The sequence below is a fragment of the Monodelphis domestica genome, chromosome 5, assembly GCF_027887165.1.
Source record: "Monodelphis domestica isolate mMonDom1 chromosome 5, mMonDom1.pri, whole genome shotgun sequence".
Taxonomy (NCBI): domain Eukaryota; kingdom Metazoa; phylum Chordata; class Mammalia; order Didelphimorphia; family Didelphidae; genus Monodelphis; species Monodelphis domestica.
Genome location: NC_077231.1, coordinates 46,506,312 through 46,533,814, shown reverse-complemented (window position 1 = coordinate 46,533,814; position 27,503 = coordinate 46,506,312). Strand labels below are relative to the sequence as shown.

Genomic DNA, 27,503 nt, shown 5'->3' with positions numbered 1-27,503 from the left:
TGGTGACAGCATGTCTGCATTGTCATTTTAGGCTTAGTTTGTTCACTTATTTTGTGGAGATATTAAGAAACTTTTCATAAAGGCTAAAAATTCAAATTATACATGAATAACAAATGTCATATCTCTCACCAAACCTTTTACACCAATGGGATTAACTAAAAGCAGAAGAAATCAACTTGATTTTGCTCTTCATTTTGATTTTCTACCCACATGCCAAAGTTTGGGAGAAAGTAACCAACGTGAAGAAAAAGGGAAGGATAAGGATAAGCCATCAAATGTTGTATCACTTCTTGAAATATCAAGAACTAGCAGTAATAATATGCATCCAGATAGAGTTGAAATCAAAGCCAAGCTTACTATCACTAATACTTTACAAGAACTCATGGGACTTAAAAGGGATTTGGAGGTGAGAAATGACAAGCATTTATTAAGCACCTATGGTGTGCCAAACATTATACATATTATCTCATTTGATCCTTAAGGGAAGCCCATGACTTGTATAAATTGTTTACATGTATTTATTGATGAAATTGTTTTTAAAAAAAAATAGATGACTCTAGGTTCTTGTAGTTTATACCCAAAGGAAAAAAAATCTTTATTCCTATCCACTGGAACTTGGAACTCTGCACCCTGCAAGTAGGCTTTGATAGATGAGCATTTGTCTTATCTGTTCCCAAACCAGACCATCCTAACATTTCCCTCATTTCCAAACCATGCCTCTTGGTACTTATTCTGTGTCCCATCCCCACCATTCCACTCCCTTTCCAATCCATTTAAGTCTTCCTCCAATAGAAAGTAAGTTCCCTTGAGGATAAAGATTATCTTAGTTATTTTTATCTCCTGTGATTAGCAAATAATATTCCCTTGATAAATGCTTTTTCATCCTTCATTCAAATCTGGACAGTTCCTGCCATGATGAAATGCATGAACTGACAGAGTACAGTGTTTCATCTAAGATCTAGCCTAGGCTTCTTGACAGAAGTCTTGCACTTGATTAACATAGGAGCATAATGAATAAGATGTTGCATTCAGATAGAAGAAGACCTGAACTCAACTTAGCCAAGTGACTTTGGGCAGGTCATTTAATCTTGGTCAAACTCAGCTTTTTCATCTGGAAAATGGGGATATTAGTGGCTTTCAACCTCATCGGGTTGTTGTGAAGATCAAATGATATAGGCTATATAAAGTGCTTTGCAAATCTTAAAGCACTAATTAGGTACAATTATTCGTTTGTTATTATTATTATTATTTTGTAGCAAGTAGTGAAATATTTTTGGCCATAGCTACTTGCAAAGACTAACTAGCAAAGGGATAGCAATTTGCATTGGTGGGAGGGAGCACCCACTCTAATGAAATCCCCAATCCTTAAAATATACCATGATGATGCTGGGCTTGTGATTTGAGCACTGAGTTAGAAATAAAAAGCTACAGTCTATTATCAGATAGAATCAAGTTTGGCTTTCTGACCTTAAATAAATCACATTTCTATGAGTCAGCTTCTTCATCTATAAAATGGAAGATAGTATTTTCCAGTACTTAAAGAATAGAAATCCTTTCTGATGTGATCTTGAGGAGGGGGCACTGAATTTAGAATCAGGAAGACCTAGAGTCCAATCCTACCCCAGGCATTTACTATCTGTGTGACCCTGGGCAAGTTACTTAATCTCTCTGTGTCTCAGTTTCCCTTTCTGTAGAATGCTCCACAGAATCCCTTCCAACTTGAAATCTAAAAGCCTATGAAATGTTATAGCATAGAAAAGTAGGATTTTATTAGTCTTATTGTACAAAACATGCAACAAAAAATCCAGTTATGGATTAAACTTTCAGAAGTTTGTCTTCATCTTTTGATTGCCTTATTAGATTACAAGCTCTCTGAGGGTAAGCATTGACTTCTGACTCCTTTTATATCACTATCATTGAGCACAGTACCTGGCATAAAATAGATGTATAATAAATGTTTGTTGATTGAATAATGGAAAGGCTCTCTAAACTTCTTCCTCCTTTGATCAGACTTTCAATAAATATCTCTTAAAAGCCTGGATTGTGCTCATCATTGTCTTAGGTGCAAGGGAGACATCCATAGCTAAATAAGAAACAGTAAATTCCAAAGCAGCCCAAATCAATGCTACTTGGCTGGAATATTCCACTAACAATAACCACTCACTCCCTGATTACCCTTTGTCACATACCCTAAGCAAGAAAGGTACTTCTCAGTCCCAGAAGTCTTTCCTCTGCCCTATAGATTGTCAAGAGATTCATGTGGGAAGGTCCATCAATGCATTCATTTTACCCAGTAAGTTTGACTTCTCTTACCCCATCCCAATCCCATTCCTTGTCTCTGGGCAGAGAAAAATTCTCTAGCAGTCTGGTTTCCCTCCCTATTCCTGGAGACAGGGCTGTCAGCACTCTTTGGGGAGCCACACAGAGGTAGGAGGCATATCTTAGATATAACAAGAAGAAGGCAACTTTCAATAACTTCCCATTATCTTATAAGGTCATCTCTCCGAGAAAGAAATGAAAGAAAACAAAGCCACCTAGAATCTACCTTGATAGCTATCTCCTCCAACTGGGCATGGCCTGATTCACAATCTATAAACAGTGGATAAATATGAAATTGAAAAAGGCATCTGCAGAGAATACAAAACTAGCAGTTCATAGAATGGCCTGACTTGGGGGGGGGGGAGGGAGAAAATGCTTCAATATAGACTTGTCCTTTTCGTCATTGTTTCTGAAAAATTCCTATTATTTTTTAAAGGGCAAGAGGGCTAGCTCCTTATCATTCTTAATCCACAGTCTCCCATCCTTTGGTCGACCTCATCAGTAGTGAAGGACATTCTAGGCTTGCATCAAATACAAACATGTCTGTGGGTGAAGCGAAGGCAGCAGGATTTCCACAGACAAAAGAGTGGTAAACGTTGAGGGAAAAGAATAGTTTCTTGCCATATTTGTCACCATAGCAAAGTAGAATGCAACAGGAATGGGTGTACAGTGGATCCAAGGCTTTGTTTTCACAACAAATAATGGCAAGTACCTTTGGCTTGACCAGGACACAGAAAAGTCTGAAGAATGAGAACTTTGGGTTCACCTAGAATAGTTTTTTATTGAACATTTTTTATCAGTGCTAATGACCTGAATAAAGATATGGATGGAACCTTCCTCAGATTTTCAGTGACACAAAGCTAAGAGAGGTAGCTAATATCCTGGATGACAGAGTCAGAATCCAAGGAGATCTTGACAATTTACAGCAGTCATTAAAACATTTATTAAGAACCTCCTATGTTCCAGGCACTGTGCTCGGATAACCATTGAGTTGAATCTAATATAATCAATTTCCATAGGACAAGATGGCCACTGTTGGTCCCTGTAAATCCAAAAGAAAACTTGTAATGAAAAGGAAGGAATCTAAAACTTAGATATCTTCTGAATTCCCCTTCAGTCCACATGATGCTACCAGAAGAAAGGAGGAAACTCCCTTTTGATAAGCATATCTTTCTCAGGACTCTCATTTGCCTCAAAGGCAACTGAGTTCATGCAGTGGACAGAACCCTGGGTTTGGAGTTCAAATCCAGCCTCAGACACAGGTCTAATACCTCTCAGATACTCGACTCATTTCACCTGTCTGCCTCAGTTTGCCCAAATGTAAAAAGAGGATGTTGATTTGCACCAGTAGGGTTGCACAAAAATTGTGAAGATTAAATGAAATATTTTAAGTACCTAGCATATAGTTGGTGCTTAATAAAAAATCACTTCCCTTCCTCTTCAAAGGTTTATTTAATCTGTTAGATCTAGAGAAAAATGAATTATAGTTTATGTTTATACATTCTCCTATTTACTAGAAACTTGAATTTGCCATGGGGAAATGGCTTTTATTGCACACCTTTCTTCCTTGTGAAAAATCCAAACAGGATGTGTGTTCACTCCTCCAATGTTCCTCGGCTAGTGCTGAAAGATGTTTCTCATCTCTTTAAAGAGGTCAGATCTCGGTCTCCCCTAGTGTTAGTCACACCAACAAGGAGAGAGATGACTACCAAGGGTTTTGTTTATTATCAGACAAAGGAACATGCCATAGTGGCAGGAAGTGGTCAGGTATGATGTAATCTTTTTATAAGAATGTGAGTTGTGCAGGGAGTGGGCACTCTCACCAGAATGAGAATCCTTAGGAGATTACGTGAGGGGTAGGTTAAGATTCCACAACTTCATATCCCAGGTAATTTTGCTTTGATACTCTGTCCCAATTAAATGTCTTGCTATTTGATTCACGGTTCATCTCTGCTTTGTCAGTAAAGAACGTACTCCCTAAGAACTCAAGAAATAAGCATATAACTAATTACTCAAAACATACCATGCTGTTCCTCAGGTAACAAGGAGTGACAGAATTGAAGATAATGGTGGCTCAGTGGATGGAGAGTCATGTCCAGAGATGAGAGATCCTGACTTCAAATCAAAGATACATCCTAACTGTATGACCCTGGACAAGTCACTTAACCTCCATTGCCTAACCCTTTACCACTCCTATGCCTTGGAACCAATATACAGTATGATTCTAAGACAGAAGGTAAGGATTTTTCTTTTTAATTTTTTTAAATGAAGAAAGACACCAAAGGTTTAGGATTTAGAGTAAGAACAATGCTACCTCTAGCTACTCCTAATTTTATAGAAGTTTAGCCTCAATAACAACCCGAGGAATTTCAACTCTATTAGTTTAAGTTATTAAGAACACTCAAACTCTTCCATTCCTTAATGTATTTCCAGTAAAAATTTAATTTAGTCTGAACATGGCTTCTTGCTCAAATGACATTCAGACTCAATTAGTTGGAGCAGGAATTCTGACCAATGACATTCCCAGGGATGATACAATGATAGAATAAATTTTTAGGTCATCTAGTCATAGAAGCAGCATTCAGAAGGACCTTAGTTAGAGGTCCAGCCTCACCCCCAGATGGGATCACCTCTTACAAGTCAAAGGTCTCCAGAGATGGGGGGTTGCTGTCATCATCTTCGGAGGAGGAAGCCCATTCCATTTTTTCATGGCTATAGTTGCTAGGTAGTTCTGTCTTATTCAATTACTTTTAGATTGAACTGAAATGTTCTGCTTTGTAACTCTCAATGACCCTAGTTCTACTGTCCAGGCCCATCAGACTATGTTTAATTCCTTTGGCGCATGACCATCCCTCAAGTATTTGGAGACCAGATAATGGTCAGTCCTCCCTCGTAAGTTTTATTTTAGCTAGGCTAAACATCATTCGATGAATCTTTATTATTGCCTGATTCTGAGTCCTGTTCCCAACCCTGTCTTTTGCCCCCTTTTTTTATTCCCATTGACATATAGTAGGCAATTAACAAAAGGTAACTGATTGATTGATTGATTGATTGATTGATTGAAATAGGTATGTTTAACCTGGAACAAAGGAGACTTAGGCTAGATATGGGAGCTACCTTCAAGTATCTGTGGAAGATGGAGCAGACTTTTTCTGCTTGACCCCAAAGAACAGAACCAAAAGCAGCATGTCAAAGTTGCAAAAGAAGCAAATTCAGATTTAACATCAGGAAAAACTCCCTAAGAATTAGGGATTAGAAATGTCCAAAAACGTAATGGACTGCCAATAAAAGTGATGTTTCCCCATCTTGGACATCTTTATGGTAGAGATGAAGGATTTGTCAGGTACAAACATTTGATGTCTGACAAGATGGCCACTATTGATCCCTTCCACCTTTCAAATTCAAATGAGATATTATTTAGAAGGTACTTAGAGTAATGCCTGGCACATAATAGGTATTCTGTAAATGTTTATTCTCTTTCCCTTCTGTTCCAGAACAGTTTCTAGAACCATAAATCTAGAACTGAGAGATCCCTCAACCATCATGTCTAACCACTTCATTTTATAGGATTTTATCAATGAGGAAATTGAGGCCAAGAGAATGAAGTGACCTTAACTGATTATGAAGGATGCCTCTAGTTTATTGGATTTTGCTTCTTTTTAATGATGTCCTGACCAGCATCCTGGCATGTAGAAAGGTTGGTATGAACCTATCAGAATTTTCCCCAGTTTCAGATTAGAGATCCAGATTTTCTAACTGCAATGCAAGTGCTCCTTCTACTGGCTTTCATAAAAGTGCAATTCTTTCATTGATTATTAATCAATATTATTGTTGCTATTTTGATATTGATCATTATTTTTACTGATAATTAATTACCACTAAATTATTGATGATTACCTTATCAACCATGAGGAAGTTCTCTAACTTGTTTCCATTCTCACATGTGACATCACCAACTTCTCTGACTGCCCTGGGTAAGATCTCTTGTACCTCTTGGGCTATCATTCCTGTTTACAGAAGAAAGCAAAAAAACAGACTCCAAGTTTAATCACACTTACGATCTTGAGAAGTGAAATCCCCGAAATACAGAAAGAGCCAGGGATGCGCTAGTCAGTATATGAGAACCAAATATTAAATTTTCAATGTGAGTATTAACACCCTGGAAATCTGTAAATGCTACAAATCAGGGTCCGAGTCATCATTTGTTGATTCTCTAGACTTACGTAATGGAAAATGTTAATAACGCAGCTGAAACCTTGAAATGTGCAATGTGCATGTTTCAGAAAGCTGGTTGTTAAACATTTACCAGAACATCACTGTAGAGTGCCCAAGTTAGGATGGAAAACACTAACACAGATAGTAAAGTCTCTGAAAATAAATGGAAAGAAGACTCTGACTCTTCTGAGATTCATGATTACAGTCTAAACTGAAATCCATAAGGACAGAAAGCATTCTGCAGCATGAAAGAGTGAGAGGCAGATGGACACCACAAAATAAGTACCATTCTGTTTCTCGGTGGATGGAAACCTGAACATTCTCAGGCACATCCTTTAGAAAGCTGACTCCCCTGTCTCATTCAGCCTGCCTTCAGCTAAAGTGAAATAAGCCCATCCACCATGGGAAGGACCTAGAATAGGCTGAGGCAAAAGGATAATAATAATTACTATTATTGCTAGCATTTATATAGCACCTACTATGTGCTAAGCAATTTACAATGATTATCTCATTTGATCCTCACAACAACAACCATGGGCAGTAGGTGCTGTTATTATCTTCATTTCACAGATGAGGAAACTGAGGCAAATAAAGTTTAAGTGACTTGCCCAGAGACACACTGCTAGTAAGTATCTGAGGCTGGATTTGAATTCAGGTCTTCCTGACTCCAGGTCTAGGGTTCTAACCACACTGGAACAGAGTTTCCCTCAAGTTGGGAGAATCTACACATGGAAGCCTAATAGGTGTAGACTCTTTAATACTTCAACTCTGGTTTTTCCCATCTGTAGATTTGCATATAAAGATGTTAAATATATAAATAAATATGTTAAATACATAAAGATGTTAAAATATATATAAAGATATTAAATATATATGAAGATGCTAAAATATATAAATATGTTAAATATATATAAAGGTGTTAAATATATATTAAAATGTTAAATATACATAAAGGTGTTAAATATATGTAAAGATGTTAAATATCTATAAAGATGTTAAATATATAAAGATGTTAAATACATAAAGATGTTAAATATATATATAAAGATATTAAATACATATAAAGATGTCAAAATATATAAATATGTTAAATATATAATATGTATAAAATATAAATATATATAAAATATAAAGATGTTAAATATATATAAATATGTTAAATACATATATAAAGGTGTTAAATATATATAAAGATGTTAAATACATATAAAGATGTTAAATATATTCAAGCATGGAAAAAGCAACTTTTCTCCCTCTTCTTAGCCAGATAAATATATGTCGTCATTGTTTAGTCATTTCTAAGTCATGCCAGGCTCTCTGTGACCCCTTTCTGAGGTTTTCTTGACAAAGATACGTCATTGCTTTGCCATCCCCCTCTCTGGCTCATTTTGCAAATGAAGAAATTGAGGCAAACAAAGATCAGTGCCTAGCCCAGGGTCATACAGCAAGAAAGAACCTAAATAATAGATTTGAACTCAAGTCTTCCTGACTTCAGACCCAGCACTCTATTCACCTAACTGCCCCAGATGAATATACCTATAATCAAACAATAAAACGAAGGGATAGGATTCAACAGTCCATCAGGTCCCTTCTAGCTCTATGATTCTCGGATCCCTTTCATCATCTCACTGCCCTGCTCTTATTTATGCCTTTAATGACTTCCTATTGTCTCCATTGTGCAATTTCTGAAATTTATTTAGCCACAAAACATCTGCATGCTTAATATATGGAGTGTCCCAAAAGTAATAGTGCAGCTTAAGTTTATCACAAATGCCATGAGACAATGGGACCTTTGTCAACTCCAAAACATGGAAGAAACTGCCCATCGTGAATTCATCGCTGAAGTTGCAACAGGATCTTCCAGGCAAGCTTTTAAATGGATTCTGTGAAACTTCTATAACTTCTTCCCATAGAAAGATGTTAAATAAATGATGCATTTTGTTATACCCCCGCAAATAATTCTCTTGTGGTAAGACATGCTTTTCCCCATTGAGATTTAATTGAGTAAATTGATTGAACAAAAGAAAAAAATTAATTCTCTTGAGTTTTTGAAAGCCTTAACTGCACTGAGACTTAGTGGTCCTCTATACCAAACTCTCATGGGTGGAAGCTGAGACCTAGAGGCTGAGTGGGAAGAAAGTAATAGTGCCAGGCAGGGATCCAAGTTCTCTGATTCCAAATCTAGAGTTCGTGTCACTGCCTGACGACATCTCTGATTTGATCCTGGAATCATAGAACTAGAGGGGGAAGGGACTTCAGAGAGCATTCTAGATATGGGATATATCATGGTATCATGGGGACACCAGTGTATTTATAATTAGGAAAACTGAAATTAGAATCCCAGCTCAGACACATATTGGCTGTGATCTGTGCAGGTGGACAATTTGCCACACCTGAGCTATGTTCCCAGCATCCTTTTAAGTTACGTCCTCATATCTGCACAGATCCTAGGCAAGTCCCTTAATCTCTGTGGTCCTGTTTCCAGAGAAGTTTGGATTTTATGACTTCTAAGATTCTTTCTAACTCTAAATCTATAAGCATATGTTTCAACTCTTTCTTTTTACAAAAGGTTAAATATATATATATATATAAAGATGTTAAATATATAAAGATGTTAAAAAATATATAAAGATATTAAATATATATGAAGATGTTAAAAATATATATAAAAATGTTAAATATATATAGATATAAAGATGTTATATATATATATATATTAGTTAAATATAAATATGTATATAAAGATGTTAAATATATAAAGATGTTAAAAAATATATAAAGATATTAAATATATATGAAGATGTTAAAAATATATATAAAAATGTTAAATATATATATAGATATAAAGATGTTATATATATATATTAGTTAAATATAAATATGTATATAAATATGTTAAATAAATTCAAGCAAGGAGAAGGTTAATTGGTTTTCCCCAAGTCAAAGAAGTAGTAAACATTCCAGGTGAGATTCAAACTCAGGATCTCTGACTCCAGAACCAGCACTCTTTTGGAGAAAAAAAAGGGAAGAAATTGAGCCTATTTTCATATTCTTCAAAAAGTACTATGGGTAGGGACAGGAAGTAGCTCAGTGGATTGAAAGCCAAGCCCAGAGATGGGAAATTCTGGACCCAAATCTAACCTCAGACACTTCCTGGTCATATTACCACTTAACTCCAATTGCCCAGCCTTTCACCATCCTTCTACCTTGGATACAATACTTAGTATTGATTAAATTTATGAGAGCAGGAAAAAAAGGACGAGTAAAAGGTATTTTGGCACATGCATAACAAACTTTTTTTTTAATGATTCTGTGCATCATCAAATTTGGATCAAGGAAATTTCTACCATAAGGCTGAATGGAATGATCATAGAAAGGGGTTTCTATGGGGGGAAAAGTAGGTAAATGCCACAAGATTCCTTTATAGAGATATAAAACAGGGTGGCATCAGCTCACTTCCTCTTTCTCTAAGGGAAAAGTCTATGTGAAGAAACAGGCACACCCAAACTGGAAGAAGCTGGCTGGACTCCAACCTGTCCTGGGACATAGTGCCAGCTCTACCTGAGGGGAAGGAGGAGGGACAGAAGAAGGGCAGAGGAGGGAGGAAGTGAGAGGAGAGCTTAGGCTATTTCTCCTTTTGTGCAATTATGCCTCCTATCTAAACTGTCTCTACTTGCCTTTATGGGGGAAAAAAAAACCATTGGAATACACCTGCATCTGTAATCTTAATGTCACCATGATTCCTCCACAGTAGTATGGTTCCACCCACTTTCCCACAGATTAGCTTGACTACAACATAGTGCACTAAACACTTGCAGAATATTGGAATGAAAAAGCCATTGTTTCCCAGAGAAATTTGGAGTTAAGAGAATTTTCCTATATTCCAAAGACAATCTGGTCTTCTTTCTTTCTGTTCAATCTTGGGCTGAATTCATTGTTCATTTGCAAGATTTATCCAAGATATATTAATGACGGTGTAGTTCTAGGAGTCATTTATCTAACTCTACATTATAGTCTGGTGAATAGGTATCCTTCATTCACTAGGCTTTTCCTGTGACCATCATCTTGGCCATTCTGGCCCAAGACTTTATGTACAATTTGAAAGTACAATCCACAATGCCAGAATTACAGTTCTTCAGGTTTCCAGCACACCATCGCTGAGTCACTAATGGGCATTGTATAACTTGGTACAAATGTCTTCCCAATGATGGGTTTAAAAAAAAAATTCCCCAGCCATCAGCAAGATTGGACTGATTCATTTTTCCTACCAGAAAAATATCCACCAACATTATAGGAAGATGTGTTCCTTCACAGCCAACTTTAACCTCTAGCACTGTCACCCATCTTTAGACCAAAATATAGGGCCACCTCTATATGGGTCCAGTTCTCACCTACCCTCCAATGGCTCACACATAGAGTTCAAAGACCTATCAGCCCTTACCCCTCCTGCTCAAAGGGGAAGTGTGAAAGTAGAAACAAAAAGACTAAATGTGAAAAGTTTTTGATTCTCTACATTTACAAGTGAAAAGGAACCAGTCATTCAAAAACTCCCTGAGCTTTTGTATGGTTTGAATTAATAACAATGAAATTCTTAACTGTTTCCATTCCAAATCCTTATGTATTCTCAAAGCACTGGATAACACTTCAGGATGTCATCAATCACCATAGCACAGAAACCCCAAAGAGAAAGGAGTCCAAACTAAAGACTGGAAAAAGTAGAATGGAGATGGAGAAGGGGCAAAGAAACTTGGTGAAGTACCTGTTTGGTGAGTACTGTTGATTCCCATCACTGATGCAAATTCTGGTTTGTAGTCATATTCGACAATTCTCATTCTGTTTATTCTTCGAAGTTGTTCATTTGTGTCAACCTAATTTAATGGAAAGGGATCATCAGTTCTCAGATATTAAGATATTTCCTATCTAGACACTCTGGGCAGAATAAAAAGATTGGAAGATAAAGTATTCCATTTGGAGTCCAAATAGTTTTATTTTTTAAGTTATATTTACTGTTATATTTGTTGTTCTTCATAAGAAGTCATTTCAAGAGTTCATGTTAAATTGTGGCATCTGTTGGTGATGGAATACTATCTGCTGTAAGGAATGATGAACTGGAGGAATTCCACGTGAACTGGACTGACCTCCAGGAATTGATGCAGAGTGAAAGGAGCAGAACCAGGAGAACCTTATACACAGAAAGTGAAACACTGTGGAACAATACAATGTAATGGACTTTGCTAATACAAGATAATCCCAAAGGATTTACGAGAAAAAATGTCCACACCAAGAGAAAGAACTGTGGGAGTAGAAACACAGAAGAAAAACAAATGACTTATCATTTGTTTATATGGGTATATGATTGGGGGGGTTTGACTTTTAAAGATTGCTCTATTGCAAAAATGAATAATATGGAAATAGGTATAAATGATAACATTTGTATAACCCAGTGGAAGTGCTTATTGGATCCAGGAGGGGGGAGGGTAGAGGGGAGGGAGAGAAAATGAAATATGGAAACATTTTTAAATAAATTTTTAAATGAATTCATGTTAATGACTTATTTACTGACCAAACTGTTAGCTTTGTAAGAGGTTCAACTTTCCATGTCACAGAACAAAAACCCTATCAATACCAATGGCTCTTTTTTTACCTCTTTTCTTCTAATTTGGTCTTCTCTCTAAAAAAGAAAAAAGTCACTAACTTTAGGGAGGGTTGTTGTAAGCCCTTTTAAGGTTGAAGGATACCATTTCCAAATAAGCATGTCTTCTTGGCCCAGATAGCACTTGGACTTAGTCAAATGAATCAGGGATCTCGTCACTGTGGGCGTTCCTTCAACGACATAAATTACCATCCATCTTTGCTCAGTTTTTGTAAACCCTTTCATGTGGTCTCATTAATCCATCCTAAGAGAACTACCTAACATGCTTGGGGGTTTTCCTGATTTTTCTTGACATCAAGAGTTTGCCAGTGGGGCACACACATTGCCCATCTGTTATCCCTCGCTTCTCTCTTCCTCCCTATCCCCTCATCGAGAGGGCAAGTCATTTGATACTGTTACACCTGTATATTCCTATAAAACATAATTCCATATTAGTCATATTGTTATAGAACCACACACACATCTTTACCACTTTCTAGGGGATGAGCTTCACTGAGCCTGCCCCAAGATGAATTATTGCTTTGCAAAGCCCCTGGAAAGGATGGACTCTTGTCAGAAGCAGCATCTTTCTGGGCATGACCAATTGATCAAAAATAGCCAAGGAATTGCACTCAGGCATTCTTTAGTTTTTCCAAGATGGTAAGACAAACCAGAGCATGGCAGATTGTCCCTAAGCAGGGAGGGACAGGATAGGGGAGTGGGTCTCTCCTACATGGAACCACTGATGAGCACCATCAAGCAGAGCCCAGAGACCAAAGACCTGAGAGTGGGCTGTCCCTGACCAAAAGATGAGAGTTGACTGTAAAGTGAAAAAACGTCCAGAATACATATGGATGCTACAACAGAGAAGCACAGGTGGCCCAAGAAGGGAAATGTGCAACACAACAATGATAATAATACTCACATGCACATCATGCTTTAAAGTTTACAAGATGTGTTACATACAATATGTTATTTGGTCCTCATAACATTCCTGTGGATGTGTTCCCATTTTGTAGGAAAGGGAAGATCAGGGACTTTACATTTAAGACAGGTGGCACAATGGATAGAATATTGGACCCAGAGTAAGGAAGAGTTGAATTCAAATCCAGCTTTGGACACTATCTATATGACCCTGAGCAAATCACTTAAGCGCTCTTTGCCTCAGTTTCCTCAACTGTAAAATGAGGATAATAAGAGCACCAGGGTTTTTATAAGGATCAAATGAGATAACTATTGTAAAGTGCTCAGCACAGTAACTGTCCATAGTAGACACTATGTTCATGTTAGCTATTTTTATTATTATTATTATTATTATTATTATTAAGTGACATGCCGAGGGTCACACAGCTAGTAAATGTCTGAGATGGAATTTGAACGCAGGCTTCCCTAACTCTCATCTGTTCTGCCATGCTGACTCTATATCACCGTCCCACCCTTCCTCACCCCTCATCTACCTACCCCCAAAACCCTAGGTCTTGGAATTTGGTCAATGACCTTCCAAAAGTAATTTGGAAATTCTTCCTGGAGAGTTCAATGTCGCTGGCATTCAAGCCAAAGGCAGAGTCCTTGTTTACACCAAAATGGGACACGCTATCTGATTTCCAACACAGATGCTTCTCCATTCCCCCAAACTTAACTGTTTTTAAACTGTATCCTTTCCGAGCCAACAGCCAGAACAAAAAGGCATTCAGTCAAAGGAGGCTTTCTGGAGTGTCAGTGTTGGGGACTCAGGGACCCAGCAGCCTCTGTTGGCATGTCATCGGAACTGCCCTGACCCCACTTCAGTGCTCACCTCCTGGATATTCTGTTTTGCCCGGCTGTCAGACGGATGCATGACTGTCCCCATCACTTTCATATTGCCACAGACAACCAGGGCTTCATCAGGAGTGTCTGTGTTAATTCCTACTCGGCCATGACAGACAACAGATTCTGGGACGTGGCCTCGATGCCATAATACGTCACTGTCATTCTCAAATTGCCCAGGGTTAGATGCCTAGGGGAAAAAAATATTTCAGTCCAAAATAGATCAATGAAAGATGCAAACACTTTATTCTTTGGATCACAGGAAGAGAAAATGTCTGCTTTTGTTCCTCCAAATAAATAGTATGCCTTAACATTCTTGCCCTGTCCAATGGTGCTCAGACCCTGGGGTCAGCAAGGGAATAGTTTCTGGTGGCTCCCTTTATCCGACTTCTCTATTCTCCGAGTTTTCTATTCTTTAGAAGAGAAAGAGAGGGATTTGGGTCAATTAAAATGATAGAAGGGAAGGAAGAATAGGAAACAAAAAGAAATAGCAATCTTTGAGGAAGAGCAAGAATGGTCATTCAACTTGTGGATAAAGCCAGATTTTAGGAAATGTAAAAACAAAAAAGGGCAAGGAAAATGTATTTGAAAACAAGAAAATTGGAAAGTTAGAGATGTGTACAGCCCCTTATCCCTTTCCAAGACTCTTTTAAATACACTACCTTTGTAAATGGTTGTAAATGACATACAAGTATTTGATGCTGAAATACTAAATGCCTCTCCGAATTTTTACTTTACATGCCACTTGTGCAGAGAATGGAAGAGCTTTGACACTTCGAGACAAGTTTTACCTCCTTCCCAATTTTGCCAATGGCTGGACAAGTCAGGGCATTCCTCATGAATGTTTCAGGGAAATCACCATTTATTAAGTGCCTACTATGTGCCAGACACTGAAGCAGCTGGTGATAATACACAACAAAAATGGACCAATCCTTGCCCTTAAGGAGCTTATATTCTACTGGGGAGACAGGGAATGAAATATATCCAGATAAATATACATTTAAAATATACAGATTAAATCATTTGGAGGGGCCCAGGAAACACTGGTAGTTGGGGAGAAAAGTAAAGGCTTCAGCTAGGAGGTGGGATCTGAGATGTGTTCTGAGGGAAGCCAGTGATTGTAAGAGGCAAAGTAAGGAGGAAAAGAGTCCCAAGTATTGGAGATAGCCAATATCTCCAATCAGAGAACATCAGAGGCAAGAAAGAAAGAAAGAAAGAAAGAAAGAAAGAAAGAAAGAAAGAAAGAAAGAAAGAAAGAAAGAAAGAAAGAAAGAAAGAAAGAAAGAAAGAAAGAAAGAAAGAAAGAAAGAAAGAAAGAAAGAAAGAAAGAAAGAAAGAAAGAAAGAAAGAAAGAAAGAAAGAAAGAAAGAAAGAAAGAAAGAAAGAAAGAAAGAAAGAAAGAAAGAAAGAAAGAAAGAAAGAAAGAAAGAAAGAAAGAAAGAAAGAAAGAAAGAAAGAAAGAAAGAAAGAAAGAAAGAAAGAAAGAAAGAAAGAAAGAAAGAAAGAAAGAAAGAAGGAAGGAAGGAAGGAAGGAAGGAAGGAAAGAAAGGAGGAAAGAAAGGAGGAAAGAAGGAAAGAAGGAAAGAAAGAAAGAAAAAGAAGAAAGAAAGAATGAATGAATGAATGAATGAATGAATGAATGAATGAATGAGGAGATGGAATATTATATTCAGGGCTAGAAAATATGCCAATTCAACTCAACCACAAAATGTGTGAGGGGGATAGAAGTTGTCTAACTGGGGGGGGGGGGGGAGGGAGGATGGAGCCAGATTGTGAAGAGTTTTAAAAGCCAAAGGAACTTTAATCATATCCTAGAGCAATAGAAAGCTATTGAAGCTTCTTTCAGTGAGGAGGTGACTTGACAAGAGCTGTACTTTAGGAATATTAATTTTCTAAGTTAATGGAGGATAGATTGTAAAAGAGAGGGACTGGGGACAGGAAAACCAATTAGGACATAGTTATAACATTCTTGGCAAGAGCTAAAGAGGGCAAAAAGTGAGGTGGTGGCCAATCAAGTGGAAAAAAGGAACTAGATTTGAGATAGGTTCTAGGTAAATAGGGCGCAAGACCTCCTTGGACCTCAGTTTCATTATCTGTAAAATGAAGAGATTGGACTAAATGAATCCTAAGGTCTCTTCTAGCTCCAGAACTATGAATTATGAAGGAAAATCAATGAGATAATAGATTTAGAACCAGAAGAGATATTAGAGGCCATCTAGACTAACCTCATTTTACAAGTGGGGAAAATGAGTCTCAGATAGGTTAAGTGGCTTGTTTCTGGTCATACAACTAGTACATATCAGAGACTGGATCTGAACTCAAATTTTGCTGACTCTCTGACTTGCTACAGGGCAACTAGTTGGCACAGTAGATAGAGTGCCAAGTCCGGAGTCAGGAAGATTCGTCTTCCCGAGTTCAAATCCAGCCTCAGACACTTACAGGGGTGACCCTGGGCAAGTCACTTCTCCCTGTTTGCTTCAGTTCCTCATCTATAAAATGAGCTGGAAAAGGAAATGTCAAATCACTCTAGTAACTTTGCCAAGAAAACCCCAAGTGAAGTCATGAAGAGTCAGGCACAAATTAAAAAAAAAATGACTGAACAACTCTATTGACTCTAAGTCTAGCATTCTCTTCAATAGCCCAAATTCTGCTCAAGTTGGTAACTGATTGAACATGGGAAGGATCAAAAGTGAGAAATCCAAGCTGGTTCTCAGGTGGTGAACCTGAGTGATTCACGATGACCAATGATGACTAATGCTACCCACCTTCCGGCCAAGTGTGATTGACTAATGGGAGAATGAGACGTACATTTTTGGACATTTCCAATATTGGAATCTATTTTGCTTTACTGTGCTTGCTTGTTACAAGAGTTGTTTTCCTTTTTGTGAGGGGAATGTTGAAAGACAAAATTAATGTTTGACAACTAAAAAATGTTTTAAAGAATAAAAGGGAGAAATAAAAATAAGGTTAAGAAAAAAAGAAAATTTCTCCTTAAGGAAAATTGCATGTGCTCTATAGCCTGAAGTCAGGAAGACTTATCCAGCCTTAGCCCCTTACTAGCTGTGTGACCCTGGGCAAGTCATTTCATCCTGTTTGTCTCAGTTCCTCATCTATAAAATGAGCTGGAGAAGGAAACAACAAACCACTCTAGTGTCTTTGCCCAGAAAACCCCAAATAGGGTCATGGAGAGTCGAACATGACTGAACAACAACAAACTCCATAAAGCAACAGTTTCCACTTGATCTCACCCTCTGAGTATTTCTAGCTATTTTAAAGGACATCACGAAATTCAATCCAATAAACATTTCTGAAGTTTCAGTTCTGTATAAGGAATTATTCTAGCTACATTTGGGGAATAAAAAGACAAAACAAAACTCTCCTTGGTTTCAAGGACCCTGACTTCTAAATTTTCTCCAAAGTCTCAGACAAGCATTCATTTTATGGCCATCAATGGTTATAATATGTGACATAGTAATTAGGGATGTATTGTAGAGCTTTGGGCTGGGTTTACAGACAATAAAATATCATATCTAAAAAGTGACCCTCCTCAATGCATCAGCCCCAGCTTGAGACTTCCTGGCCATTTTCTGTTCTCACATATTAAATTAGACAGTGGAATTTCAGAAGGTCAGGGCTTTTAAGGTTTGTGTAAAGAGCCGCCATCTTTGTTTCCTCTCATCCTCCCACCACTTCTCATCTTGATTTGCCAGAAAGACTGGCCTTTGAGAGGCAAAGAAGGCCAGGCTGAAAAGTAGCAACTTTGTGTGTGCGCCCAGAGGAACAAAGAGCTTTTCTGCCAGCATCTTCAAGGTCCAGGTAGGGCAGATGAATGGCAAATGGGATTAAATGCAAAGCCAAATGTCCCTCCCCACTCCTGCCAACACTCAAGTCTTAGCCAAAGTCATGGGGCACAAACTAGGTTTGTATCCTTGCTATTCTCTGAGCATAATGAGATAGCTCAGGAAAACACAATAAAACAATGACATTTTTTCTTTTGTTTTTCAAAGGAAATTGGGGTAATTATCAAGTTGGTGGAACCAGTGTAATAGATATAAATAGATCTGATTTAGCAGGAAACATCTCAACAAACCTACTTTTTGCCACATTAGATGCATCTACAAAGCTCATTTCCTTTCAAATCACTTTTACAAAAGGCCATGGATATCTTTGGGATTCCAGACTTGAGTTCCTAAGGAGAGAGCCTCATCTATAATGGAAAATGGTATTCTTTCCAAGATGAATCAATTGCATTTTCCTCTGTGGAATCATTAATGAAATATTCAAAAACAGCCTTTAATGTACTACCACTGATTGGAATTAATGTAGAGAATTCCTATAGAGCACAGTTAATGTTGCTTACTATATAGAACTTCACAATAAATAATTGAAAGTTCTTATCTATAATTCAATAAATTCAATAAACATTCATTAAATGGGACAATCTGCCAGGCATTGTGCTAAGCTCTGCGGATACACAAAGAGGCAAAGGACAATCCATGCCCTTAAGGAGAGGTTGTTCTAGATGCCCTTTGAGATCCCTTTCAGCCTGAAACCTATTATCCTGTGATCCCATGATATTAATCTTTACTTTTGTGCCCTTAGGAAAATCACTTCATGAGCACAGCCAAAAGACCATTGTACTAGTAACAGCAGTATTGTGACTCTGATCAACATGATGAACCAAGGCAACTGCAAAGGATTCATGATGAAAAATGCTCTCGTATGAATTCTGGGAGCATATTGAAGCCTTCTTTTTGATTCCCTGAGATTGGGTTTTTTGTTGTTCAGTCATGTCCAACCAAGTCTTTGTGAGCTAAGTTTGGTACTCACTAGGCAATTCTAGACTCTCTGCCATCACCAAGTTCAAATTTAGATACAATCCTTCTCTGGGACATTACTGAATTCTTTCAGAAAGAGTTCTTTCCCTGAGATTGTTAAAAAGCTTTCCCAATTCTGCTCCCTAGAGACCTCAAGCTTTGAGATCTGCTTTTTTCCAGGTGATATGTGGGAGAACAGGGAAACCCCAAAAAGGGAATGCTTTTTCGCTTGGTCTTTCAAAAACTGGTACAAGGCTATGTCCCTTTAGTGATTCATCTATTCATTCTCAGATTAAAGTTTTGAAATGCATAAAATAGAAAAGTAGGATTACAAAGGAAACCAATTATATTGAAATAAAGATGTAATTTCGTTTTCCCATCCAACCCCCAGAAGTTAAGAACCCCTGGTTTAAAGAGTTATCTAAAGCAGGGCAGCTAGGGGGCACAGTTGATAGAGTGCCACTCTCAGACATTTCCTAGCTGTGTGGCCCTGGGCAAGTCACTTAACCTCCTTTGCCTATCCCTTGCCCTTCTATCTTAGAGTTGTTACTAAGACAGAAGGTAAAGGGTTTGTTTTTTAAAGAATCATGTGGTTACCATCCAAATATTTGTCTCAATGGAGGTGTTATTACATGTCCATGATTTGAAAATACTTAGTCCTCTATTCATTCTTGGATGCACTCTGCAAAAGTGAATGCTTCATCACCTCAGTCATTGTTTCAATTATATTTCAACTGTGAAACAGTTTTTTAGGGTTCTCATTTTTAGTTAATTTATCAGACTCATAGAATGTTAGAGTTCGAAGAAACCTCAAGGGTTCTTCACTTGGACTTCTAAGGATTCCTGAGGCTTCCTTAGATAGATTTCAGATGGTCTGTGGGGTTAGGGGCACAATGCCCCCCAGGATCTGAAAAATCCTCATGAAATTTTTTGTTCCAGAGAAGCTCAATTTTTTTATGTGCTATTTCAGTATCTTATTGTATAATATTTTTTAGTTTGGAAATCTTTAATTAATTTAGAATATTTTTCCATGGTTACAAGATTCATGTTCTTTCCCTCCCCTCTTCCCACCCCCTTCCCATAGCTGATACACAATTCCACTAGGTTTTACATGTGTCATTGATCAAGATCTATTTCCATATTATTGATATTTGCACTAGGGTGATCGTTTAGAGTCTACATCCCCAATCATATCCCCATCAACCCATGTGATCAAGCAGTTGTTTTTCTTCTGTGTTTCTATTCCCACAGTTCTTTCTCTGGGTATGAATAGTTCTTTCTCATAAGTTCCTCAGAATTGTCTTGGATCATTGCATTGCTGCTAGTAAAGTAGTCCATTACAATCAATTGTGCCATCATGTATCAGTTTCTGTGTACAATGTTTTCCTGGTTCTACTCCTTTCACTCTGCATCAATTCCTGGAAGTCATTTCATTTCACATGGAATTCCTCCAGTTCATTATTCCTTTGAGTATGATAGTATTCCATCACCAACAGATACCACAATTTATTCAGCCATTCTCCAATTGAAGGGCATCCCCTCATTTTCCAATTTTTTGCTAACACAAAGAGCTCAGCTATGAATATTCTTGTACATGTCTTTTTTCCTTATTATCTCTTTGGGGTACAAACCCTGCAGTGCTTTGGCTGGATCAAAGGGCAGACAGTCTTTTAGCATCCTTTGGGCATAGTTCCAAATTGCCATCCCAAATGGTTGGATCAATTCGACACTCCACCAGCAATTCATTAAAGTCCCAATTTTGCCACATCCCCTCTAACATTTATCACTTTCCTTTGCTATCATGTTAGTCAATCTTTTAGATGTGAGGTGATATCTCAGAGTTGTTTTGTTTTGCATTTCTCTAATTATAAGAGATTTAGAATAATTTTTCATGTGTTTATTGATAGTTTTGATTTCTTTATCTGAAAATTGCCTATTAATGTCCCTTGCCCATTTATCAACTGGGGAATAGCTTGCTTTTTTGTACAATTGATTTAGCTCCTTATAAATTTGAGTAATTAGACCTTTGTCAGAGGTTTCTGTTATGAAGATTTTCTTCCCAATTTGTTGCTTCCCTTCTCATTTTGGTTGCATTGGTTTTGTTTGTACAAAACCTTTTTAATTTAATGTAATAAAAATTATTTGTTTATATCTTGTAATTTTTTCTAACTCTTGCTTGGTCTTAAATTATTGTAAAATTTCAATCAAGTATTTGGTTGTGGGCTATATAGTTCCCTTCTTTTTTTTTTCTTAAACCCTTCCTTTCCACCTTAAAATCAATACTATGTACTGGTTCCACCACAGAAGAATGGTATGGGCTAGACAGTGGGAGTTAAGGGCTATATAGCTTCAAAACTTTTCTGAGTCATCTACTGGCCTGGTCCTCCTGTATTGTCAACAGCTTCTGCAAAACTCCCCAAAAGTTTCCATTTAATTTCTTATGCCAATCCTTGATGTATCAAAACCCCGATGGGGAAAGTTACAATGTGGAGGAAATACCTGCACATATTTATTTAAACTAAACTTTGGTTTCCTTTGTATTTCATGCATTTAAAAACATTATTCTGAAAAAAGGGTCTCTAGGCTTCCCCAGAATGCCAAAGGAGTTTATGATACTTAAATTTAAATAACAAAAAAAAAGTCTAAGAACTCCAGCTCTAGTCCAATTCCATCATTTTATAGAGGAGCAAACTAAGCCCTAGAAAGGAGAAGAGTCCAGATTTGAAGCCAGGTCCTCTCACTCCAAATCCAATAATCATTCCCATCCCCCAGGCCTCATTACATTTAGTCTCTCTCTTTTAATAGGGTAAGTTTTCACACTTTCTCCCCATGGTATATGATAATTGATTTAAAATCAGAACTGATATCACTGTATAAAGCCAATCCCAAAGCATCAGGTTCCAGTTTTTTTAGTTTTTATACCCTTCTATCTACTCTATGTTCTAGTAATAATAATAACAACAGCAATAATAACATCTAGCATTTATATGGCACAGTAAGATACATCAGTCAGTCAATAAGTGAGTCTGAACCCACTCAGAGGCTTGGATGATATAAGGAAAATTATTATTCCTAACAGGAGTTATAAGAAGATGTTGGGGAAAATATTTGTACATTTGTCTTTGCTATCTTTGAAGTAAATAAAAATTTTTAATTTAAAAATCTAAAATTTAAATTTAAATTAAAAAAATGTAAAAGCCTCCTAGTGAAAGGATACCCTAACAGGAGTGAGCTACACTCTGCTCAATATAACTCTAGAGAACTAATTTAAATTTTCAGGGTGAGCATTTCCACCTTGCAAATTGTCAAACACTACAAATAAGGGCTTGATTTTTTGCTTTGTTGATGTCTAAACTTGAGAAAATGATAAAGAAAATGTTAATAATGAAGATTAAATTTGGGTTGTGCACATTTTATTTTTTTTCCCCAGAGAGTAGGTGTTAATCAGCCTGCACTTTTGTTGTTGTTATTTAGTCATTTCAGTTGTGTTCGACTTTTCATGAGCCCATTCTGGGGTTTTCTTGGCAAAGTCACTCCAGTGATTTGCCATTTCCTTCTTCAGGAAATTTTAGTGATAAGGGAATTGAGGCAATTAGGGTATTAAATAAGTTGCCCAGGGTCACCAATTGAGTAAGTGTCTGAGGCTGGATTTGAACTCTTGAAGATGACTCTTCGTGATCCTCTACCCACTGTACCAGCTAAGTGTCCCCATCAACCAGCACACCACTGCCCTAATCCCTTAAGACACCTTAGTGTGCTGAGAGGAGATATTGCCTTCTCAGCCCTAAGAGTTTGGAGTGTTTATATCAAACTTACACCAGCACTCTTAAAATTTCTGAAGCAACCCAGGAGTGAAAGACAACATGAATCATATAACCATGGGAAAAAATATTTAATGAAATTTTTAAAAATTACTGAAGCACCTGGGATATTGTTTGAGATAGCTATCTCAGGATATTATTATTCCCGTTTTGCAGATAAGAAGACTGAGGCTGAAACCGGTTAAGAACTTGCCCAGGATCATATACTCATGAATACAAGAGGCAGGACTCAAACCTAGATCTACCTGACTCCAAAAATCAGCATTCTACCATACTATGTTACCTACAAGACTCTATGGTGAGCATATTTTTTTGGTCTGGACATGAGATTTTATTGGTGGTGGGGAATTCACCATGTGGAAATTCCTTCTACTAATGCAAATGAGCAACTCTTCCATAACTTAGAGCCTTAGAACATTTTCCAAAGCAGTGAGAGATGAAATGATTTACCTACAGTCCAATCGTTATTCAGTGTCAGAGGCACAACTTGAACTCAAGTCTTCCAGTTTCCAAGGTCAGCCTCCTATCGTCTATGCCTCTCTCCCATCCTCAGGAGAACCCTTACAAAAGTACCTTGAGTGGTCCATTTCCCCTGAAACCATACCTAAAATATACAGAATTCTCTTGGAACGAGGGATCGCGTTGAGAGAGAGAGGGTGAAGAAGACGTTGTACCTACCCTAACAATTATCCTTTCAGAGATGTGAGCAGCCAATAAATAGAGCTGGTTTTGATTAGCAGCATAGAGTCCAACCACCAACATAAAATACCTAGTTAGAAAACAATAGAAACATTAGAGAAATTCAAACATAACTTCACCTAAAACACAAGTAATTTGTCCCATGATGTACCACTCAATCCTGGCATCCCTCCATTTCTTCCCAAGGGAAAAACTCTCCCCACTATGAAAGAATGCAACAATTGATTCATCTATTGTCACTCTCCATTAGCCCTTGGTAGAAGGAAGGAAGGAAATAAGCATTTATTATGTGCCAGGCAATGTGCTAAGAGCTTTAAAAAATATTAACTTATTTGATACATCAGATTATTTGCAAATCCCATGCAGGAACCCAGTATAAACCAAACTGTTTCTGATCCTTAGCTTGGGCATGGGGACAATTCTTGTCACATCTTATTTCTTATTTGTTAGCTGTGCTGCTTCTTTTGTTATATTTTTAAACCCTTATTCTGTCTTAGAATAAATACTAAGTATCAGCTCTGAGGCAAAAGAGTGGTCAGAGCTAGGCAATTGGGGAAAAATTAAACTAGGAAGTTTCTGAGTACGTCCCATTTCCACACCTTGCTCTCTATCCACTGAGCTACCTAACTAGTTGCTCTTTCTTTGTTTCTTTCTTTCTCTCCTTCTCTCTTTCCTCCTTTTCTTTTTTCTTTCCTTCTTTCTTTTTTCTTTCCTTGTTTCTTTCCTTCCTTTTTTCTTTCCTTCTTCCTTCCTTTTGTTCTATCCTTTTTTCTTCCTTTCCTCTTTTTCTTTCCTTCTTTCTTTCTTCCTTTCTTTCATTCTTCCTTCCTTCATTTTTCTTTATTTTTCTTCCTTCTTTTCTTTTTTGTTCTTTTTTCTTCTTTTCTTTTTCTTTCACAGGGTGTATGGGGTGCTCAGGGAGGAGTAATATCTTTGGTATGGAGGGCTTGTCATGCCCTCCTAGGGCAGCTCCCCAGCCTCTGACCCTCACCTGACACCCAGCTCTCACTTGTGGCTCTTAGTAGCTGCTAGCATGCGGCAGCGGCCACATCCTGGGCAACGGCTTCAACAGGCCAGCTAAACCTTGTGAGGGTAGCCATAGATAGGGTTGTCATGGACCCCTGGTGAAGTAGGGCTTTGCTCACCCAGCATGTGAAGACTGCTTCAGCTGAACAGACGGAAGAAACCAATAAGAATGTTCAATGGCTGAGATGGCGACGCAGCAAGGCACTGTGGAGTGCTTAGGGCGTGTTGGAGCACAAAAGACAACAAACACAGCCACCCAATGCAGCTGAGGAAGTCTCCAGATGTAACAACTTTTCGTGCCACTAGACCTGGGCTTCCAACGCTGAGTGGGACTGTCTCTGTGCATTGACTTTTCCACTTAAATCTTCATGCACAAGTGTCTTTGTGCACAAAAACACACAAGACAATCGTCATCCTCGGTTACCAAGAGACTACTACTACCTATGACTACTACTTTTTCTTTCATTCTCTCCCCTTCCTTTGTTTTGTTCTTTTTTTCTTCCTTCCTTTCTTTCTTCCTTCCTTTCCTTATTTTGTTTTTCCTTTTTTATTTCATTCTCCCTCCCTCTCTTTTCCTTCTTTCCTTCCTTCCTTTCTTTCTTCCTTTCTTTCTTTTGTCTTCTTATCTTTTTCTTCTTTTTCTTTCATTCTCCCTCCTTCCTTCCTTTCTTTTGTTCTTTTTTCTTCCTTCTTTTCTTTCTTCTCTTTCTTTCCTCATTTTGTTCTTCCTTTTTTCCCTCTCTCCTCCTTTCCTTCCATCTTTCCTTTCTTCCTTTCCTTCTTCCTTCCTTTTGTTCTTTTTTCTTCCTTTATTCTTATCTTTGTTTACTTCTTTTGTTCTTTTTTCTTTCATTGTCCCTCCCTCCCTTCTTCCCTTCCTCCCTTCCTTTCTTCCTCTCTTCTTTTTTCATATGACTTGATAGATATAGCTTTGATTTCTTCATCTGAAAACTGTTTGTCTTTTGATCATTTATCAACTGAAGAATGGTTTATATTCTCATAAATTTAACAATGTTATATATTTTAGATATGAGACCTCTATCTGAGAAACTCTATAAATTTTCCCCCCAATTTGCTGCTTTCCTTCTAACCTTGGCCAAGTTAGTTTTGTTTGTACAAAACCTTTTTAATTTACTATATTCAAAATTATCCATTTTTCATCTTACAATGCTTTCTGTCTCTTGCTTACTCATAAATTCTTCTCCTATCCATAAATCTGAGAAGCAATATGCTCTCTGTTCTTCTAATTTGCTTATGATATCTTCCTGTAATGGGAATAAGTTCAAAGCCTTCTCTATAAGAACAGGGTTGAAACAAAGATGCCCATTATCATCAATATTGTGTAATGTTATATTAGAAATGCTAGCAATATCAACAAAAGAAGAAAAAGAAATTGAAAGAATCAGAACAGGTAAAGAGGTAATAAAACTATCACTTTTCACTGAAGATATGATGGTATATGTGGAAAATAGGTCCTAGAGACTCAACTAAAAAACTAGTTGTCCATTATATGTTGTATATCTTCTCTATCCCTTGTTTGTTTGTGAACTCTTTCCCCATCCATAGTTACAAAAGGCATTTCCTTGCTTGCCCTCCCAATTTCTTTATGATGTGATCTTTTATATCCAACTCATAAATCCATTTGAAGTTTATGTTTTCATCCAGTGTGAAATGCTGATCAAAAGCAAATTTCTATCAGACAACTTTCTAGTTTTCCCAGAAGTTTTCCTCAAACAATGAATCCTTCCTTTAGTTGTTTGGATCTTTGGGTTTAACGGTCTCTGTTACTATATTCATTTGCTTCTCTTTAATATTTACCCAGTTTGTTTTTACCCTTCTATGTTTTTAACCAGTACCAAATAGTTGGGTTTTTTTTTTTAAACCCTTACCTTCCATCTTGGAGTCAATACTGTGTATTGGCTCCAAGGCAGAAGAATGATAAGGGCTAGGCAATGGGAGTCAAGTGACTTGCCCAGGGTCACACAGCCGGGAAGTGTCTGAAGTCAAATTTGAACCTAGGACCTCCAGTCTCTAAACCTGCAGTACCAAATAGTTTTGATGATTGCTGTGTCACATATGAGCACTAGTACTGCCAGGCCCCCTTCTTTCCTACTTTATTCATTATTTCTCGAGATTCTTAGCTATTTGTTCCTTCAAATGAGTTTTGGTATTTTTTTCAAATTCTAAAAAATAATTTTTTGATCATCTCATTGGTATGATACTGAATAGGTAAATTAATTTGGTAATTATTTTTATTTTTATTACATTAGTATGCTGTTTATTTACATGGATTTCTTTTGTAGCTTGAAACTTTGGGAGTTGCTAATGATTTCAAGTCATTTTTATTTGACTCTTTAAGGTTCTCCATATAGACCATTGTATCATCTGCAAAAGGTAATAATTTTGTTTTTGATTATACTTATTCCCTCAACTTATTTTTCTTTCTTATGGCTATATTTATAGCACTATATTAAATAATTATTGAATATGAAAATAGATATGAATTACCTATGATGTGGGCTCTTGGTTTTAGGCAGATATCTGAAGGAGAGATCCACTTATTCTTACACTTTTAGAATTTGTTTGGTCTTTTTTTTTTTTTTAAAGAAAGAGACATGGAGATGGAAGGATCTAGTATTGCCAGGTCCCCTTCTTTCTCACTTTTTTCAAAATTTCTCTTTACATTTTTAATGATTTATCCCTTTGTTACTTTTTAAAATTGGTGGCTCGGTAGATTGAGAGCCAAGCCTTAGAGACAGGAGTTCTTAGGTTCAAATCTGGCCTCAGATTCTTGGACAAATCACTTAACCCCCACTGCCTAGCCATTATGCTCTTCTGTCTTGGAACCAGTATACAAAAGTTGATGCTAAGACAAATGGTAAGGGTTGATAAGGCGAGGGTGCTATTGAATTTTAATCAAAAGCTTTTTAGCATCTTTTGATATACTCATTTGATTTTTATTATTTTTGTTATTAATATGCTCTGATAACACAAGTTGTTAGGAAAGGTTTTTTATTTTAAATATCAAATTCTTAATGGTTTTTACCAATTACTGCTAGTTTTTCTCTTTGGCGTTAAGCAGATTAATCCCAACACTTTTTCTACTTGACAACCCTTTAAACACTTTACGACAACTATCAGCTCTTTCTTAAGTCTTTTCTTCTCCAA

General features: G+C 37.2%; 1 protein-coding gene across 1 annotated transcript in view; it reads right to left on the bottom strand.

Moving 5' to 3' along the window:
• The window catches only part of MYRFL (myelin regulatory factor like), a 130,073-nt gene that overhangs the window by 71,815 nt on the left and 30,755 nt on the right, over positions 1–27,503 (bottom strand). The window contains exons 6-9 of the mRNA XM_056798457.1: positions 23,289–23,379; positions 13,962–14,162; positions 11,294–11,402; positions 6,217–6,326 (exon numbers count right to left, since the gene is read on the bottom strand). Coding sequence (XP_056654435.1) covers positions 6,217–6,326; positions 11,294–11,402; positions 13,962–14,162; positions 23,289–23,379 — 511 coding nt within the window. The remainder of the gene's footprint in view (positions 1–6,216; positions 6,327–11,293; positions 11,403–13,961; positions 14,163–23,288; positions 23,380–27,503) is intronic.